Here is a 20,702-nt window from a genome sequence, read left to right on the forward strand (position 1 = left end):
AATCAAGCAAATCTATTTTTTTTGTTAATCTCACCAATTTAAAGCAAATTAAACCAAAAAATGAAGTTTTTGGAACATTTTATGGATTAGTGTTATTTTTATTTCTCATTAATTAGGGGGTAGGAAGAGCTGATGGATATTTCCAAGTATTTCTGGTTAAAATATGGAACAAATGAAAACGGTGTTATAAAGTTACAAGTAGTACTTAGGTATCTAACGTATGTGTAATCATGCATTAAACTAAATACATTAATATAATCCTTGACTTCTTATATTGGTAATGTCGACTAAGTCTGAGAGTTCTGATGATCTTATTTAGTTTATTTTCACATCAGTAACTGGATGTTTCGACTTAGAAACAATTACTGGATGAATTCATATTCTACATAAGCTGAAAAATAAATGACTGTTTTGTCCCTCTCATTGTGGTGAATGATACTACCTTTTCTTCTGCTTTTGTCCATGATTTCATAAAATACACAAACAAATCCATTGGGCATATTCTTCAAATCAGGGAAATGTCTTACATTTGCCAATTCTCAGATGCTTTTTAAAATTACACTAGGATTAATCTTTTCATAATAAAAAAGTTTAAAAACAAAAAAAAGTTGGTGATTCACTAATTATGATGATCTGGATTTACACAAATGTAGAGGAATTTGGGACTTTCTTAAGTATTTACATTAAAACATCTAAATATTTAGGAAATCACAGTAGGGAGTCCAAAATTATTTACAAAGGATCATTTATTAAACACCTTTTTTCACAAAATACAAAGATTGTTCTGTGTGAATACATCATATATGAAACAGTAACGTATTTTTACTGAAGTTAATTTGAAGACATTCAGAATTTTATCTTTTACAAACTTGAGGAATCAATTTTCTTTTGCAACCTCTCTAATACCAAAGCCAATCAGGAGGGAATCCTTTCCTTTTAATTAAATCATATTCATAACAGCTAATGTTTTATAGAAATAAGATCAGACAATGTCTGTCATACGAAGCTCTTTCTGTAAGTAACTGATTTGCCTATGATCCTAAATTTTTTCCAAGCTATAAGATAAGAAGAATTGAGGAGCTAGGTAAATTTTATAATAATGTATTAGCAGCAGTTGATAGAAAATGCAACATAAGATTTGTTTTGTCTGTGGTACAAGAATATGTCCTATCAGACTCTAATGTATTTTTCTCTACTTGAACACAAGTAAGCATGTGCTGATTGTTTCTGGAATGACAAAATGTATAAAAAGACAAGAAGCTTGTTCTGGTTGTCATCGTGAGTGCCTATTTTCATCAGCTAATATGAATGCATTGCTAAACTTAGTGAAGACAGGAAAATGACTTAAGGGTAATATATACAGAGTTAAAATACATTTTTTTATCCACTTAAGATGATTTCAGGCACTGTGGCTGTTCAGGATAAAAAATGTTTCATGGTTGATTCTTGATAGCAATGTAATTGTCAGTGCAAGCAAGAGCAAATACCTGCCCACTGTCACAGCATGACCTTGGACATCTGGAATGTTCAAAGCAAATTCATCTTCTACATCTTCACTCCAGAGGCACCTTGAATATAAATGTCTCATAGTTTGCTCTTGATAGCAATTTAATTTTCAGTGCAAGCAAAAGCAAACACAAAGCTGCTCACTGTCAGACATATGCCAAACACAACTGGAATGTTCAAAGCAAGTTCACCTCCATCTTCACTGTGGAAGCATCTTTAGTAAGTGGCACTTAGTGTAAACCCTCTACAAATCATGAAAAACAGACTTGAGATGCCTGAATTTAATAATATTAAAAATCACTGTCATGGTCATCTCTCTGTGTAAACGATGTTTGGGTAAGGCTTGCCATCAGAACATTTCTTTCCTGAGAACGGAGCTGATCCCCTCCATGTGTATCACAAGTGTGCGTGCTCTGAGCTGTGATCACTGTCATGGCTGTCTTCATTTGCTAGAGAGTCCCCTGTTTGCTGGAGAGTGGCTGCACCAATTCCCGAGAGCTCTGAAGGGAGAAGTGTCCCCTTTTTCACATTCACCAGTTCCTTTTCTCGAGCCGCAGCTCCTTGCTGTCCTCCTTTTACTCTCTTCCACTTCATTCGCCTGTTTTGGAACCAGACTTTCACCTTTAAGAAGAAAGGGAACAAACGGAAGAAGAAAAGAAAGAAATTAAATGGACAACTTCTTCCTCCTTTTTGGTCATCAATGAAAAGATAGCTTTTCAAAGGCTTATACCAACATACTGTGAAGGAGTGAATGTGAAAATAAATGAACAATGACTTTAATCAGGCCCCATGTTCATGATAATAATTTTAAAACTTTCAGAAGGTATCAAGAACTATATTTCATATTTTATGACATAATATAAACAACAAATGGGAAAGTACTGTATCATTTTAGTGTTCAAAGGTATTTAGCTTTATAAACCGTATATGTGAATTAGAACTAACATTTAATAACTGTCTTGGTCAACACCTACTCCCTCTGCGCCCTGGCTGTCAATGCCTGAACCAATTAAAAATATTCTCAGGGAGCTGCTGATGATGTCCCATCTGAAAGATCATTCTTTGTCACTGTAGTCCCCTGCTGCATTCACAAAGCTTTACTTGACCATCCCACCTCAGAGTAAGTCCATTTTCTTTTGAAGTATTCTCTTTTGTCTGCCCTTAGTACTTTTATTTTACTTTACAAATATGTGATTCCAATAATTTCCTAAAAACAAGATCAAGATAAAAAATTTCCATTGATAACCGTTAAATGCTGATATTAAGACTGTACGTTAGTCACGTCAGCTTTGGAGAGATATTTTTCTTCTAAAATCTTAATTGAATTTCCCTAATACATTATATATACATGTTTATATACAGATTCATAATAAAACAAAGAGTGTACACATGCATTATGTGACCATCCATGAATAAACCAGAATACTGGCATCATTTCTTCTTCTTGTTTAGGTGGAACTGTGTTCCTTTCCCAATGAAATTCTCATCATTGTATATTCTTGTTAAGCTAGATGTTCCTTCTATATCACCTTTCTCTGTCCACCCCAAAGTTACAACTGAATTTTGGGTTTATCATCCCCAAGCCTTTATTTAAAACAAGGAGATAAACAAAAACAACTTTTTTCATGACATGTGAACCTAAAAAGCACTGTTTAATTTTGCTTGTTTTTTAGGTTTATCAAAATGGACTGTTTTAAACTACAGGCTTTTTACTTTATCCATGTTGATTCAAGGGACTGCATTCATTCATTGTTTATCACTGTATGCAATTCCATTGTGTGACTATAACACAATGTACCCATTCTCTTCTCCATGGTCACTTGAACTATTTGTTTTTGCTTTTACAAATGATGTTGTTATAGACATTCCTGCATTCATGTTGTGATAAACATTTGATAGAACTTCTTTCATTACATATCCAGGAGTTGCATCAATGGGTTTCAGGGTGTACGAATGTGGAATTTAACATGGTAATACAGAAAAATTATTTTCCAAAGTTTCATCAATTTAACCCCCCCAAAGTTTAGGGTGTTAGAGTTCTTATGGATCCATATCTTTATCAATATTTGGAGTTATCAATCAATCTTTTCCAATAAAATGACTGTACATATTGTCTCATCATGCTCTTATTTTGCACTTTCTAATTACTAATAAAGTAAAGCATTGTTAAGTGTTAATGACCCATTCCTCCTTTGTGAAATTCCTCCAAATGTTTGGGTTGAATGATTTTTGATTTAATTTCATTCCTTATGGACTCTTAAAATATATTCTTAATGATAATTTTAATGCTTTTGTGGTTATATGGCTGTTACTATATTTTTTCATTTTCCTTAGAGTATCTTTTGATGATCAGAAGCTCTAAAATGTACTGTATTCAAATCTACCAACTGTTTCTGTTATGGCCGTTTCATTTCTTCACCAAAAATCTTCTTTCTTCTGGGACTATTCAGATATTCATCTACATCTTCTTCTAAAAATTTTAAGGTTAGCATTTCAAATTCAAGGGCTTAAGCTATGACATACTGATTTTAGTATATACTGTAAAGAAAATTTCTTAATTTACTTTATTCCAGATGTATAACAAACTGTTCCAAGATCATTTATCAAACAGTCCGCCATTTTTCCAGAGATTATTGTTTCCAACTCTGTCATACATCAAGTTTCCATATATGCATAGCTTTACTGATGCACTCAATTGTTATACCCTTGTGATGAAACAGTTGAAATTTCATAGTAAGTCTTTGTATCTTGCAAATAGTTCTGTTTTATTCTACTCTGAGAACATTTTGAATATTCTCCATTTTCATTTTAGAAACAATCTCAATTTCTGTAAAAGCAAAATGCTAAAGAGAAAGTGAAGGGAAATATATTACATTTCTAAAGATGTATTTTAGTGGTCTTCAAATCACAATACTCCATCAAAATTAGTATAGTTTTCTCAGATGTTGGCACCAAAATATATTTAAACCAACTCATTTCCAACTCTGGATTTTCATTTTTCTATCAGGGCCATAATTAAAATCTTATATCATACATTTACCCATACATACATGTTAATCCATTTAAGAACCAAAAAATACAAAAATGTAGAAAAAGACTGCCTAAAATCCAGAAAATGTATTTTAAAAAATTAATTAAAAACTAGGTAATTGATTTCATGTATTATCACTTAATAACCAAATGATAAGTTGTTATTTTTTATCATGTTATTTATTACTTAGGGCTAAACAACTACACTGCTAGGTGCTGTATATGTATTTTTTCTAATACGTGTATTTTTTCCATATATTTTTAACATTATTCCTATTTTATAGATGAAGACTCAAAGGTTTAGTGACTTTCCCTGCAAATAGGAAAATGTGGTGCCATAATTTAAACTTGGGGATTTGTTTGGCTCCAGATTGATTTATTTTTTGGGTGGCGGGGGGTGGAGGGAGGATGAAGGTTTGTTCCTGTTATATTTCAAATTCCTATTTTTAAGCTTTCAGGTTAGAAAAGTAAAGCATATAAAGTATGTGAAATCCATCCATATGATTATCATTCAGGTAATTCTCCTACTCAATATAATTAGGTTTGTAAATATGGCACTATTTTCCTGTACTGTAATTTAGGTAATTATGCTACTCAATTTAATTACCTTTGCAAGCTTGACATTGCATGTTTTATTAGATCTTTTCCACATGAACTGGGTTCTGCTCCTGGCTTCAATTCCGAGTTTCTGTGTGAATTTGAGAAAATTATACTTCTCTCTGCCTCAATTTTCATATTTGTTATATTGGAATAATATGACTTTCAAGATTCTCCATAGGGACATTTTCTCCATGGACAATTCCAGGTGGAAGAAACACATCATCATCATTGTCACCAAAAGTGAAACATCCAGCCAAAATAATCTTGGCAGAAAATGGGAGGAATAGCTTTCTTAAATCTACACTTACTTCCTTTTCTGGGAGAAAGGGTGCAGTAACTCTATAATATTGGTATAAAACCTGTTTTGTACAATTCTAAAAGAGAAAACTGTCAGAATATGGTATTGATTTTAGAAATAATGCGGCAATTTTGTGTTGTTTCCTATGACTACCATGCAAAATTTTGCAAATTCATTTTCTTAAAAGGACTAATGAAAAACTTCATTGTTTTCAATAGTAGCTATATATATCCATACATATGTATTAATATATGGATATATGCATATATGAGAAAGCATTTGATAATTATATAATAAATATAATAATTCTAATATCTTTAGGTATTTTCTTGAGGGATCAGGCTACACATGTGCTATAGCAACTTCATGAATATAGTAATGGAACAAAAAACAGCAACAGATGCATCATGAGTACATCTTAAAAAAAATGGGAAGGAAGAGCACAGAACTTCAAATGTCAGTGTGTCCAGATATGTTTTCAAATATACTATAAAATATTGGGATGAAATGAAATGAGAGGAAGATTTGATGCATATGTTTTTCTACAACCATCACAACATTAAAAACAAACCTATAGAAGTCCCCGTTGTGGCCCAGCAGGTTAAAAATCTGACTAGTATCCACGAGGATGTAGGTTCGAACCTGGCCTCACTTGTGGGTTAAAGATTCTGTGTTGTCACAAGGTGTGACATAGGTCACAGATGAGGCTTGGATCCTGCATTTCTGTGGCTGTGGCGATGGGGTAGGACAGCAGCTGCAGCTGGGATATGACCCCTAGCCTGGGAACTTCCATATGCCACAGGTGTGGCCCTGAAAGAAAAATTACAAATAAAAACAAATCTATAAAAGTAATTCCAGATTATGTCAGTATTGCCATTAGAATAATAACATCACAGTTTTATAAATACACTTTATTATCACCTAATAATCCAACTTCATTGGCTGAATTGAAAAATATACTTTTGTATGGTTTTGTTTGTAAAATAGCTAAAGAATAATCATTCAAATGCTTGACAATTTAAAAACAAACAAATTATTTTTATTAAACTTTACAAGTGTGTCTCATATAATAATCTGCATGTTTTAGCTAAGTAAAAATAATCTCATATTTCCTTGATGACTCAGAATCTCTATTTATTCATTCATACACTCAACATTACTAAATGTTTACTTAACAGGTAAGAAAGTTTAGATGTAAGAGTGTGTACAAATAAATTAAGAAATAGTTTCTGCCTTTGAGGGTAGTTTACTGTGTGTGAGGACTTTGGCATATACTGAGATGTGTAAAGATTAGCTTCATATTTTACAGAATATCCTTAAACTATTTGCTATTCTAATTGGTGTCATTGCTAATCCCAAAATAAGAGACTGCTAATCCTCCAATGGTCCATAAGATGGCATGACCTCCTTACCATGCTCAATATCCCACACTGCTTTCCTGCCACACAATTATTTCTTTGCGTGATATCTTTCCTCTGGGAACCTCATGCTCTTGATATTAGCATCCTCTGTGCCTCCAAATTTGGTACTCTAGTAACCTTGGGTAGTACCCTAGGTGCTAGGAAATTGGATCATCAAATATTTTGCATACAATTTAAAAATACTGTCTATCTTGGAGCATAATATATGTGTTTTGTGAACTTTTACTATTTTATTTGGGCTTAAAGTCAACTTATTTCTTATCTGGAAATGCTGGTTAATAGTTTTTTGGGTTTTTTTTAGTATTTCCTTCTTTTTAAGCTTGGAGCTAAGGCAAGATTCCATATAAAGTACGTTTTGTTACATAGTATGATTAACAACTCCGATAAAAATAAATTCTTTCCCCCACAAGAATGTGAGTAATGAAAAAATACTATTGTTCATGAAAGCAAAGCAATATGAACCAAACTTAGAGGCATTCAATATTTCTGCATAATGTTTTTCAAAAACATCTTCATAAAAGTAACAAAGGAAATAATAGCCTGCAATATTAGCAGTAAATATTTAAATGATTAGTTATAAGCTCTACTTTCCAGAACATCTGTTTATTATGAGGACTCACTTTTTATCCTTTAGTCTACAGAGTATTTAGCATTCTCCTTGCCTGGAATATCAAACTACTCTTTAAGTAAATAGAAATACAACTATTTATATCTGACCTTCCTTACTGAAGGAAGCAATTAAGAGAATTTTACTGTAGCTAATTTGCTTTTCTCATGCATTTCTGAAAATAGAAATCATATTTTTCTCTTTAATAAAAATACTGTAAATGAAAAATGCTATTTGCTAAATAGACATTTTACATACATTTGACCTCTTTAATTTATTTAGTCATTCACATACAGCCTTCTATGTATAAGTTCATAATATCTGTCCTTTTAGGGTTCACAATATATCAGAGGAGAACACAAATGAAATATACAGCTGTATTGTCATACAATTTCCTAAAATGGCCAGAGCAAACTGGTTGATAGAAAGTAGAATCTGTATAATGCTATAACTTACATTTATAGAATACCATAAATGTCTGTCTTTTGACAAAACAATCTTAACCCATAACATCTGGATGAAAACTGAATATTGCAGTGACATATCTAAATGTCTCTAAACATGTAGAATTTGTAGATTTAATAGTTCAACTGTTTCTATCTGTATATGAGCTCTTGAAATACTATAGATACTAACAAATATTTTTTCACATCTTTAACATGTGAAAACATGCAAAGAAGTAATTGTATAAATACAATTTTGAAATTTAATCACTCCCTAGTCATTAAATTTGGTCATGGCAGCTAATGTAAACAGACCCTAGTAAGACTTACTCAAGTAATTCAGTGGCAAAGGCAGTAGCTGACCCAAAGAATTAGAACCAAGAAAGCTCTAGAAGGTAAGGATGAAAAATGGGGTAAAAGAAAGCATCTTTGCTCTTCCTGGCTGAATAGACTTATATCCAGTTAAGAGAAGTAATCCCTCAGCTATTTCCAAGAAGCTCATGGGAGCTACCAGGCTCACTAATGCAGTCATAAAACATGTACTATTTCACATGTCTTTGGACAAACTGAATACGCATGAGCCATTGGCAGCCCTGGGCAAATAACACATTGAACCCATTTTTTTTTCAGGCAACAAATGAAATTCTCCATAATTTGTTATTATGATTGACTATTATAAGTTAATCATATGTATTATATTATCCTTTCCAAAAATGCAGGGTTATCACTCACGTGATGAGTAAATTCTTAGGGGATTAATTCCTTTTAATTTGACCTTTTAGAAAGGTCATATTAGTAGTAAATACTAACAGTTATACCTTTTTCTGTCATACCTGATAAAATTCAATTCAAGTGGCCTACTTTAATAATATTAATTTGCAGTGAAAATTCACTACTCTTAAGGCTACTTTTATACAAGTTTTAGAAAATGGATATACATTTCAGTTATTTAAAGTGAAATATGGTTTACCTAAGCATATCATGAGTATTATCTATCATGACTTCTGAAAATCTAAGTGGATTTATCAAAACTACATTATGCACTTTTCTCCATTACTGTGTTAAAAAAAAAATTCCTAAATAGCAATTCTTGAATACATGACATTTGTGTATTCTGACCCACTACTGGTACTTATTTTATGCAAACTACTAAGATCAGTTAGAATAATAACTTTTGTTCTCGAAATCTTGCATAATCTCTGGGATAACGTTTAACACTAGTTAGCAAAATATCACAATCAGTATATACTATTTTGAGAAATGGCCTTTAGCCACTGCCTCTTTAGTGAAATCTATCAATTATAAATATTTGGGTGAAACATAAAGGCTTACCACTCTTATAAGAACAGTAGGAATAGCAGCAATCCTTATGGTTCAATCTTATTAATATTCTGATTATTTTTAGACAACTTTGAGTTCAATATCAGGATATATGTGAGCCTTCACTACACTTTTATTAGATTTAGGAACTGTCTCCAAAATGATTGTAAGAACTTATGATGGTAATTATTACTATCATATGAATATACACTGACCACAAAAATATTCAGTAATCTTCACAACTGGAAAACATTCAAAAATTTTTAAAAACTGTTCAGCATAAAAATTATAAATGATAAAGAGAAATAAAATTAAAATCTATTCTAGGGAGTTTCCCTTGTGTCTCAGCGGTAACAAACCCAACTAGGATCCATGAGGACACAGGTTTGATCCCTGTCTGCTCAATGGGTTAAGGATCCGGCGGCTTGGATCTGGTATTGCTGTGGCTGCAGCACAGGCCGTCAGATCCAGCTCTGATTCTACCCCTAATATGGGAACTTCCATACACCACAGGTTTGGCCCCAGAAAGACAAAAAAAAAAAAAATTGTATTCTAAGTTGACTACATCTGAGTTTTTCATGAGGAGTCATGGAAATAGGGAGATGAATTGGTAGAAAGTCTTTTATAGTCAAATTCTCTAGAAATTGTCTAGTCTTAGACTTGTGTTCATTATTTTACAGATGTCACTGAACATATGTACTTCTCCATACACATATTTACATAATGGAATATCTCTTTGAAATTGAAGATGCCAACGCAAACCTTGAACTAGCTCCTCAAAATTTCCATAAGCATTTTAGTTTTATAATTTATTTTAAATTACATGAAAAAATTGCATGAATACAAAGATAGAAAAGGAATAATCTTTCATAGCAGAGATTTTTTAATATTATACTTGAAATGATGATCTTGTGATGCAATGAATGATATGTTTCAGAATGTTATTGTTGATTTATTAAATATAAATTGTTTCCTTATTGACAAAATTTCTAAAATTAAGGCTGATTTTATGTGTATATGTAAATATATATGCACATACATATACATATTTATGTATATATGTGTGTTTATATATATAAGTAGATCAAAATATATCTGTATATATCTATTCATCTACCTAACAGCACTTAGAAAATAGATTCATTATATACTCTCAAGGCTGGTTCAATAAGAAGAGAGTCTTATTTTTCTGATTTTTTTTCTATAGTACTTCAAACTTGGATATTTACATTCACAAATGGTTAGAGTTCAATTGCTAATTTCTCAGCCTTCTACTTTATAAGCTAATATTTCTGAAAATTAATTTAGGAGAGGGTCAAATTGTTCATTTTCTGTTTATAGATTTTGCTTTAGTATTTGATCTTAAATGACATTTTTTTTACATCATAGCCTTGGTTTGGTAGCACCTAAGGTGGTTCTGAATATGGCTTTTAGAGTTTACCACACATTGCTAATATGCATTTCTTTTTCAAAAATGCATTATTCAGGAAATATCTCTCTATATTTCAAACTAAGTTTCCATTGCATATTCCACCATCAACTTCTCCACTCTATTTTACCCCTATTTTCCCCGTCAGAGCCAAATCATGTTTAATATCTCAAGATAGCGGGCACACTATGTTTTAAGCAAAAGAAACATCCAACCATTACTGTAGATAACTTAAATACTACTCTATAAAGAAATAAGGAAATAGTCTAAAATCACTGGCTACATAGGTAGTCTTGGATTACTTTGAATAGACAATATGTCTGATCATGCAGTCATAATTTATTAGCTAAATAACTAAAAGTATTCATGTAAATGTATAGAAATAAACCTGCAAAGGGGAGGGATTGTATAAAATGCTAAGCAGAAGACAAAACCACTGTTTATTTGGCACAGGAAATGTCTCTGTCATAGTCATCCAAAAAGTGGATGCCTATTTTGAAAATACTTGGCATTGAGCCACTTAATGATTTATGAGTAAAACAAAACATAATCTTTCTCATTTCCACTAATGAAATATGATTCAACGAGGTGGGATTTTCCATTTATCTTGGCAGAGGTATCATGAATTCAGCCTATTTATTCCGGTAATATTAGTTTACAAATCTATGACATTGCACTTCTGATTAGCTCCATGAAATGATTTTGTGAAATGGAGGGGTCTCCCATTTTATATTTGGCAGCCTTAACTCTACAAAAATGTCCATTTTGTCACTCCTCTGGTTTTATGCAGCTGCCTTCCCTCTCCTTCCCACTGAGAGATATTAAAAATTTGGCATGAGCTTTTTCCAAGTATATCTGGATGGATGAAAAAGCCAGAGTATGCTTGTCAAACTTAAAAATACCTTGGGACAGGAGGGCCTTTAGACTGACTGGCTCTTCAAAGTATCCCAAGTGGCTCTGCCAACTGAGGACTATTAGCTGTTGATTGAGAAGGGTATATGAGACTATGTTGTATAGTGGAAGCTGTAAATTAGAAGCTGGAAGATTACTAGAGTGGTAACTCTTCCATAAAACAGCAGTATATAATTAAAATATTTAAAGCTCAACTTTGTTCCAGTGTTCCATTTTCACTTAACATAAACCAATTTTCTTTAATACATTAAGTGCTAACATGGAATTACTTTGCAGGACAGGCCTTTTTTCTCTTTCTCCTTCTTCTTCTTTGGACAAATGAAGTTCAAAGGAGGTTACAGACTTCCTTTACCTACACAGGCATTGTGTTTTGGGAGACACAAATATAAGTTTGATTTCTTTGTGAGATTTCAGAGCTATTCTTCAAATTTGAAAATTTTTGTCTTGAGTGATAATTAAGGATTTAGCATAGCTTACTTTTTTCTAAAAGGGTACTTAATCATTATTGCAAATATTTATAATCACAGGTATGTAGCCTATCATAAAATGTGTGGCAGGTATATTGATTGGTGATATAAACAAGGCGATGGCATCTATAAATGACATATCAATTATGCATATATATTTTCATAGGCAACTATGTAAATTTTTTACATAAAAGTACATATAAAACTGTTTCTATTTATAAAGTAAATTTACATTTAGGAGAAAGTTATTTCTGCAACACAATTCTTGTATTAATTAAAATGATTCAATATTTGCTGTTCTGTCCCTTTACATAGAACATGCAAGTTCTTTCTCTGTATTTGAATCTTGAAGGGCTTTTTAAAAGTCAAGAAAAATATATTTTAGGAGATTAAACATTCTTTTAAAGTTAAGGAAAACACTACACAATATGGAATTAGATATAAAATTCTTTGCTGTATACACTTAGGTTGCTTTAATAAATCTCTTGCTATTTTAAAGTATGGAAAAAATAAATCTTGCAGCAGAATGGAATTGGAAAAAATCACACACCTATAATTAGAATATTTTACATGTGGAAATCCTATAAAAAGGGTGTGATTTAAGAATTTATATGTCAAGATATAGATTACATAGAGAAGTATGTATGGCATTAATACAAAATCAAAGTAATGGAATAGCTGTATCCCAATTAAAAGAAGATGAATGAAAAGGGTTCAGTTTATATTTCTACGTTCATAATCTTAAAAGCCCAACCATGAGAAAATAAACTGAATATATTTCACTGGGATGAGTGCTCTGGCATCTTGGAGGAATAGGCCTTCAGACCTTTAAGAATTGAAAAATTGATGAATAACATCATGTAAAATGTCTCTGTAAATTTAGCACAGTAAAATCCAGCCCAGGAAACAATTTAAAAAACCCTTCAGATTCTTCATTTAAGATACTTCATGTGCACAGAAGTGTGGGGAAAACAATGAACATTTTGGCATAACCAGGAACATCCTCTCATATGACCCTGTCATTTCTCCCTTGTGATATTCAACACTCATCACAATAGTTAATACTTGTTCAATTTTTGCCTCTTTCATGAGTTGTACCAGAGACTTGTCCAACTTATTTTAAAAAGACCTTATTTCTAGCATTTACCTCAACAAATATTTGTGTAACAAAATGATTAACTCACTATGCCTTGCATAGCAAAGACATTTCTCTTCCTCTGGTTGACGGAAGTGTTTAGCTTAAAATTTCTTTGACATCCATTATGACATATAAATCTGAGTAGAAGAAAGAGAAGGCAGTTTTAATTTCCATTTTGTGCCTTGGAAAAATTGTTACTTGCCTAGGAATACACAATTCCAACTGGTGAATCTAGAATTTTTATCATAACAATTCAATTTTTTTCTAACAAAAACTAAAGTCATAGTTTTGATTGGGAATTTAGAATCCATATGTATGTCATCTTTTCTTATTAACTTGCAAAACTGCTAAGAGAGATTTATAGGATTGAAAAACTCTTCTGTAAAATATCAAATTTTTACTTCTTTGAAAACCTAATTATCTCTCAGGGTTTTTTGTTATTTTTTTTTTCCTTACAAGGCTTTAGTTAGATTGTTCCTTAATGATCTCCAAAAATTTTTCCTTCCTTCCAATCTATCAACCTCCACAGACACAGAGCTTGTTCATATGATTTTCTTTAGACAATGCAACATTAGTAAATATGATTCAAGTAAAGGCTTTGAAAGCCCTTGTACATTGAGGTTTTTCCTCTAAATACTCCTGTAAATGCTTCTACCACCATTTGAAGAATCTCAGGGAGCTGATTAGAAGATGAAATCATATGTAACAGAGATGAGCTATCCAAAATGAAGCTGCCTAGACAAACCACCTCTTAGTCATCCACCAGCAGACCACAGCTCCATAAGGACTCTACATAAGGCCAGAAGTTGAACTGTCCAACTGAGCAGAGTCAAAACATTTGACCCACAAAATTCTTAGCAAATCAAGTGTTGGTTATTGTTTGAAGTCACTAAGATTTTGAGTAGCTTGTTACACAGCAGAGGCTAACTGATACAAAATTATAAAGGGACCTGTTTTAAGAAACAAAGATTTAAATTGTATATGTATACACATTTTTCATATAATGGCTTGCAATTATTTCCCAAGAATGGCAGTCAGTTAGGAGTAAAGAAGAAATATCCAAAATATGTTCAAAATTCCTAACCCAACTTTACAGAATTGCTCCTAAAAAGAAAGTATTTATAGCCAAAAGTGAAACCTCTGCTTTATGATCAGTTAATGACAGGTAACTATATAGGACATCACCAGAAGAGAAAGCAAGATTTTAACCTTTCTCTTAACTAAGAGCACAGTAATGCATCCCATCATTTCTGTAGATTACAAGCAAACCCTAATTTCTTATTTCCATAATGTGTCATTTAAAACATAGCTTCATTTAGTAGAATTCGTTGTCTCTATATAAAAACATTAATATGTAATTCCAGCCCCTCTTCTTTTTTCCCTGTTTCCACTTTAAAAAGTAAAAGCAAAATAACAGATGTCTGATGATGTAGATTTTGGATACTGCTTTTCAGCATGCTGTTGTACACTTATGGAGAGAACTTTGTGAAGTTCAAGTGAAGGAAAATGTTTTGCTCCATAACTAGGTACTAGTCATAATATTTAATAAAGTATAAACTGCCAATAAATAAAACCACATAGAAGTGTCCCTCTGTATATTTCTAGCACCCAGAAATACCCTAATAAAAGCTGAAATATAGAAATTAACAGAAGGAAAGATGATTTAAGAAATTGGATAAAATAACCTGCTCTCCTAAGACAGTTTTCATGTCCACACCCTGTTGATATTTCTTTGGTTCCAACGGGATCCCTGGAGGAGGTGCATACAGCAAAAGAGGAAATGAGACTCTAGTCCTAAGAGTGCCAATCATAACTGCACTGTCCATAAAGATGTTTGCACTTGCCTTTCAGGAATGTTTTTCTAAAGATTAGCAACTATTAACCATCGGTAGGCTAGATTCTCTTAGGGAAAATCAGGATCCATACAAGGAGTTCTCTGGGAGCACTACTGGAACAAATCATTTGCCATTCAAATAAAATCCAAGAAATAACCTAAAAGGAAATTAATTAAAATATTTTAGGTCTTATTAACTAGTGTATGCAAATCATTAATAATTTCAAAGTGTTCTTTAAATGAATGGGTACCAGATTTTTGAAGTTCTGAAACTAAAACAATTTCAAAAAATCTTTGAAGTAGTGGGAGAGAAATATTTACCAATGATCTATGTGCTCTTGCTCCCATCAATTCTGGCCCCCTTGAATTTAAGTGGTACCATTGACTCTATCTGGACATTAGAGTGTAAATGGAAGTGACATGGGTCATTTCCAGGTGAAAACATTTAAAGGTCAATGCATGACCTCTAACTCTTTCTTACCTCCTGTGATTATCAAGGATACCACATGTCGACATGGCAGAGAGTCAGACTGGGTCCCTGAGTGATTATTTGGATTGCTGGACTTGTAAACTTAGTATGGAAAGTTAACAAACAATGAAACATTTTTCTTATGTTATTGAGTTTTGGGGGTTAATATGTTATAGCAACATAAACCCTATCCTGAGCAATAGAGGAAATTAACATGAGATTGCCAAATTTCTATTATGTCAAATAAGAAAATTTTAAAATATAAGCAGACAAAATTCCTCTGCATATGCCATCATTATATAAAATAAGTAATATTTTAAAACCAAATAAAAAAAAAAGAAAGACACAATCACAGAAAAAGGATGATTCCGTAAATAGAATAAATGTAGTTTTCTTTAAAACGGCACTCTCTTATTCTTCCTTTGTCATTTTGCTGGGCAAAAATTTCATCATAAAATAGAAATTCTCTCTTCCAAATGGTATTTAAGAACCACAGATTTAGTTATTTCAAAAATGGCGAGAGAAGATGGTTGATCAAAGCAATTTAAAATATCATATAAAGGCAATGTCCTACATTACCTGTCTTTCAGTGAGATCCAAGTTCACTGCTATCTCATATCGCCTCAGTCTGGTCAGATAATTATGATGGGCAAATTCTGCTTCAAGTTCTCTGATTTGCTCTTTAGTAAAAGCTGTCCTTTCCTTCCTGGGTTTGCTATTGACTTCTGACTTGTAATTTCCTTCCTGGGAGTCTAAAAATAAAAAGTGAGAACTAAATTTAGTTCATTCACATTCAATCATATCATTCATCCCAGAAACTTGCATTTAATAACTATTTTTTGAGGTACTGTGTAAAAAGTAGAGAGAGACCAAAGAGAGCAAAACTTCTCTCTTCGCTGTGGGGTGAGATAAATTACTTTTTTTTCCCCAGATCCCAACCAACTCACAGCCCAATTAGGAAAGTTTCTAGTTTTGTTCTTTTGAAATAGGAACAAAAAACTTAACTGCTCTTAATATGCTATTATAATAATAAGATAAAGAAAAGCCTTTCTAGAAAATAATTTTATATCTAAAAATAAGTTTTTCAACATAAATTCTTGAGGTCTAAGTATGATTGAACAGAGTGATCTCCAAAAATAGTGGTGAATCAGTATTTGAATATTTGAGTAATTCAAGCATTTAGCAACTGGACCATAAACGTTAGTTCGAGCTCAGACTAAGCATACATAATTGTCTATATTTATTGGCCATTTAATTTCTATTTAAATGCAGTCTCCTTGAAGGCAATAGCAATGCTCTTTTATTTTGTATATTTGCTGTCTTTGGTCTTGCTCTACTTTTACTAATTATAACATAGTGCAATGTGGAATCTATAAATAAAATTGATATGAACAGAGTTTTAAATATTTAACTCAAAATATGAACAGAGTTTTAAATATTTAACTCAAAATATGAACAGAGTTTTAAATATTTTTCACTACATATGAGATAAACATAGGATGCACAACCCCAAACACTAGCTATCCAAATACCAAATATCATAATGCCAGGTAGAAAAAATAGTCATTTACAGCTTATCATGCCTTCATTCCTCCTAAGAGTTCAAGACATAATTAATAGAGAATTTTACTTATCCTCATTATATTTCTGAGATGTAAGTTAGAAGAAATTCTTAATATACTAAAGAACAGGATATACGTCTATAATGGAAAAATATCCCACATACACCAAGTAATAATCATACTGGCTACAATAATTCATGTTAAATTTATCCTTAGTGAAATATCAACATAATCAGGATAAAGTGGCATGTTGGTACTCCCTTAGAAATTATTTCAGTTTTCTAATTATTTTTGAGCATGTACACCCAAATAGTGATGACTTTATCATGTGGGGATACAATGAACTCTTCTAAAGAGGCCAAATGAGAGATGATACAGGAAAAACAGTGGTGAATCAGATCACAAAGAGTGACATTTTAATTTTAACTGATAAATGTAATATGGTACAGCTTTATGAAGGATCTTTTAAAGCAATATTTGTTTCTTCATCCAATGATGCTTAAATATACCATGTACGATTTTTTTTTTAAATGGCCAAACCCTCAGCATATGGAACTTCCTGGGCCAGAAACTGAAATCTGAGCCACAGCTGTGGCAACACTGGATCCTTTAACCCACAGAGCCAGGCTGGGGATTGAACCTGTGCCTCGGCAGTGACCTGAGCCACAGCAGTTGGATTCTTAACCTGTTGCACTGTAGCAGAAACTCCCTGTTGTTCTTTTTTTAGTATTCGTTTCCTTTCTGTCTGGCTTGGGGAAGTTTAACTGAAATCAAGCCTGCATAATGGTTATCCAGGACAAGGTGCTCTAATGTAAACAATTATATGACTCTTACCAAAATCTAAGCTAACCAAACATAAGTTTTCTAGGTCCAATAGCAGCAGCAATAGGTTTCCATCAAATTTTTGGCACACTTGGCCATTACTTTTCCTCTGTGGGATCACAGGGTATATTTCACTAACTATTACACTGGTACTGTTGGATATGATTTAGAATTCAATAGGAGATTCCGTCATGGCTCAGTGGTAACAAGCCTGATTAGTCCATGAGGAGGAGGGTTTGATCCCTGGCCTCGCTCAGTGGGTTAAGGATTCTGTGTTGCTATAAGCTGTGGTGTAGGTTGCAGACTTGGCTTAGATCTGGTGGTATTGCAGCTGTGACTTAGGCTGGAGGCTGTAGCTTGCATTCGACCCCTAGCCTGGGAACATCCATATGTCGCTAATACTAAAAAAATTACATAAAAAACAAAGAATTCAATGACCACATTTCTGGGCTTGTCATTTACCATTGTGTTGACTGGCTCCCTACCTTGACAGGGCAGGGTAGGTTTTATCTAGTGCAAAAAGTGTTCCTGACTGTATTTTAGAGCAAGCCACTGGGACCAGACGAGTTATGTATTAGATGATGCATGAGCTCTCAGGCAGGCTGTGTTTTTACAATGCCAATTTACCTGGCTCTACGTGGAACCTGCAGTTGATGATGTACTTTTTTTTAAGCTACAGATTTGCCAAGCTCCCTCCACATCTTTGGATAATTTTGCCATTTTGGAATCATGTGAACAAAACTTTCCGATGACTGATTTCTTTCCTTCTTTTTTTTTCTTTCTTTCTTTTCTTTTTTTTTCTTTTTTTCCTTTCCATTGGTTGTTCTGGCAGAGGCAAAATCAGTCACAGCCCAGAATATTGAGATAAGTCCCGCTCACAAGGATTCATGTTCTCACGTGAATCAAAAGTATTCTTGCCAATTTGGAGCCATGTTCACTCTGAAATCTGTGGCTGATTATTCTTTATGTGGGGAACAATGCTCTTTTCCCTTCAGTAATGCAGCTCTGGAAACTGACAGCAAAGCCAGAGCATTTTTTCTCATGAGCAATTCAACCTGAATGATTCATGGTTAACACATTCCCTTATATAAGCATGAATGAACAAATTCACATTGAGAAAAGCCTATTAAATTGCATTTATTTTTGAAACTGATTTGCTTTAACTTTTGCAGTATTCAACAATACTCCAAAAGTACCACAAACACGCACACAAACACACAAAACTTGGGCCAATGCTTGGAAGGAGGGTCACGTGAAATGGATATATACGCATGCCCAGTGAAACCAGAAATATCCAGGAGGAGGTTTAAACAGCCAGTGACTGAATTTAAACGAAAGTCTGGCTATAATTCACATTTATATCCAAAAGCAACTTACCCAGTGCCTGAATTCCAAACCAAAGTAGCTCACAAAGTAAACTTCAGTGACTAAAATGATATGAACTTTGCACACTTATTTACAATAATCACAAACAGGACAATTACATTGTAACTAACATGACAAAGAGTGGGTGTGTGCTTCTTGATTTCATTACCTAAAAGACTGACTGTCGGTGTAGTTGAGGTAGCGGGTGTGTCAATTCTGTGGATAGTTTTATCCTTGTGTCTGTGATTCTGTCATGGTTTCCACCCAACATGCTCTCGCTTTTTCTTTCTTTTTAAAACCTGCTCCTTGGAATTGCATTTCTTGACTTTGGATTTTCAAAAATCTTGGATATTTAAATTTTTTTTGATTTTTTCCCCTACATTTTCCAAAGTCCCTCATTTGCTGACCCTGAAACTTCCGCTGCCATCACCTAACTAGCTTTTCTTTGGTGGAAAATGGGTGGGAGCCTTGGACAATGCTTCTGGCAAATTGCACATTAGCTTCCATCTGTTTCCCAGCTGTTTCAACTGAGGCAAAACTCCCTCCGTTTTCTTCAACCTCCCATATCCTACGCCAAATGGTAGGTGATGAGGGGGGAGTCTGGAAACTGCCTTCCTTTCTTTCCTACAACCACAAACAAAATGTCACCATCTGTACAGTATATTGTAATGTAAAATATTACAATTATTGTTTCTCATCTCAGATACTTTAATGCACATGTGAGTGCACTATCAAACTCCCTGGCCCCTTGGAGGAAATGTTGACTTATGTGTTCAGGTAGAGTTGGCAGCCCCGGTTCCCTAACCTTTTGCTCCCTGGGACTATGCTAATGGAAGGAGTCTGCAATACTTCCGTCTAGGATAAAAATTGCCCTCCAAGGATCATTTCTGTCTAGCATTTAGAACTTCTCCACATGTGACTTTTTATTTCCCGTAGTGTAAGAGGATGCCAAAAGATAATAATGTTTTATTGAAGACAAGTAATGTGAGGGTTTGGTCTGTTCACTAGTGGCACAGAATACCTTTTAGCAAAAGAGAAATCATAAAGTAAGATTGAGTATATTTTTGGCTATCCTGGGTAAACTTATTAACTTTTTTAAATGAAGAACACAATTTATGTGTCTGTAAAATATCAAAATGTAAAGGAATGTCTCTATAACAGACTAAAATGAATAGTTATTTAGTATTCTGAAGAAAGAATGAATTATAAGACACATTCTATTTTATTTCAGTCAACTTCTTGCATGAATGTTTTGTAAGCTATTCAGAATGATAGACACTCTGTTATTATTAACAAAACTTCACAAATAATAGATATAGGAAGCTAATAATTCTACTTACACAGGCATAGGGATTGTGGATGGAGGCAGGGAAATTGATAGAATAATCCTATTGATACTAGTAATTTTCACATTTAAATGGGAAACTGCCTTCCTTATGGGGAATTTATCCAACTTGCTAATTCCAGCTTCTTAATGAG

General features: G+C 33.1%; 1 protein-coding gene across 1 annotated transcript in view; it reads right to left on the reverse strand.

Annotated features, from left to right (window-relative positions):
• Positions 1 to 728: 728 nt before the first annotated feature.
• The window catches only part of MEOX2 (mesenchyme homeobox 2), a 66,147-nt gene continuing 46,173 nt past the window's right edge, over positions 729 to 20,702 (reverse strand). Inside the window, exons 2-3 of the mRNA XM_047753543.1 lie at positions 16,054 to 16,226; positions 729 to 2,127 (exon numbers count right to left, since the gene is read on the reverse strand). Coding sequence (XP_047609499.1) covers positions 1,903 to 2,127; positions 16,054 to 16,226 — 398 coding nt within the window. The 3' untranslated portion in view covers positions 729 to 1,902. The remainder of the gene's footprint in view (positions 2,128 to 16,053; positions 16,227 to 20,702) is intronic.

This window comes from Phacochoerus africanus, chromosome 11 (genome assembly GCF_016906955.1).
Source record: "Phacochoerus africanus isolate WHEZ1 chromosome 11, ROS_Pafr_v1, whole genome shotgun sequence".
Classification (NCBI taxonomy): Eukaryota; Metazoa; Chordata; class Mammalia; order Artiodactyla; family Suidae; genus Phacochoerus; species Phacochoerus africanus.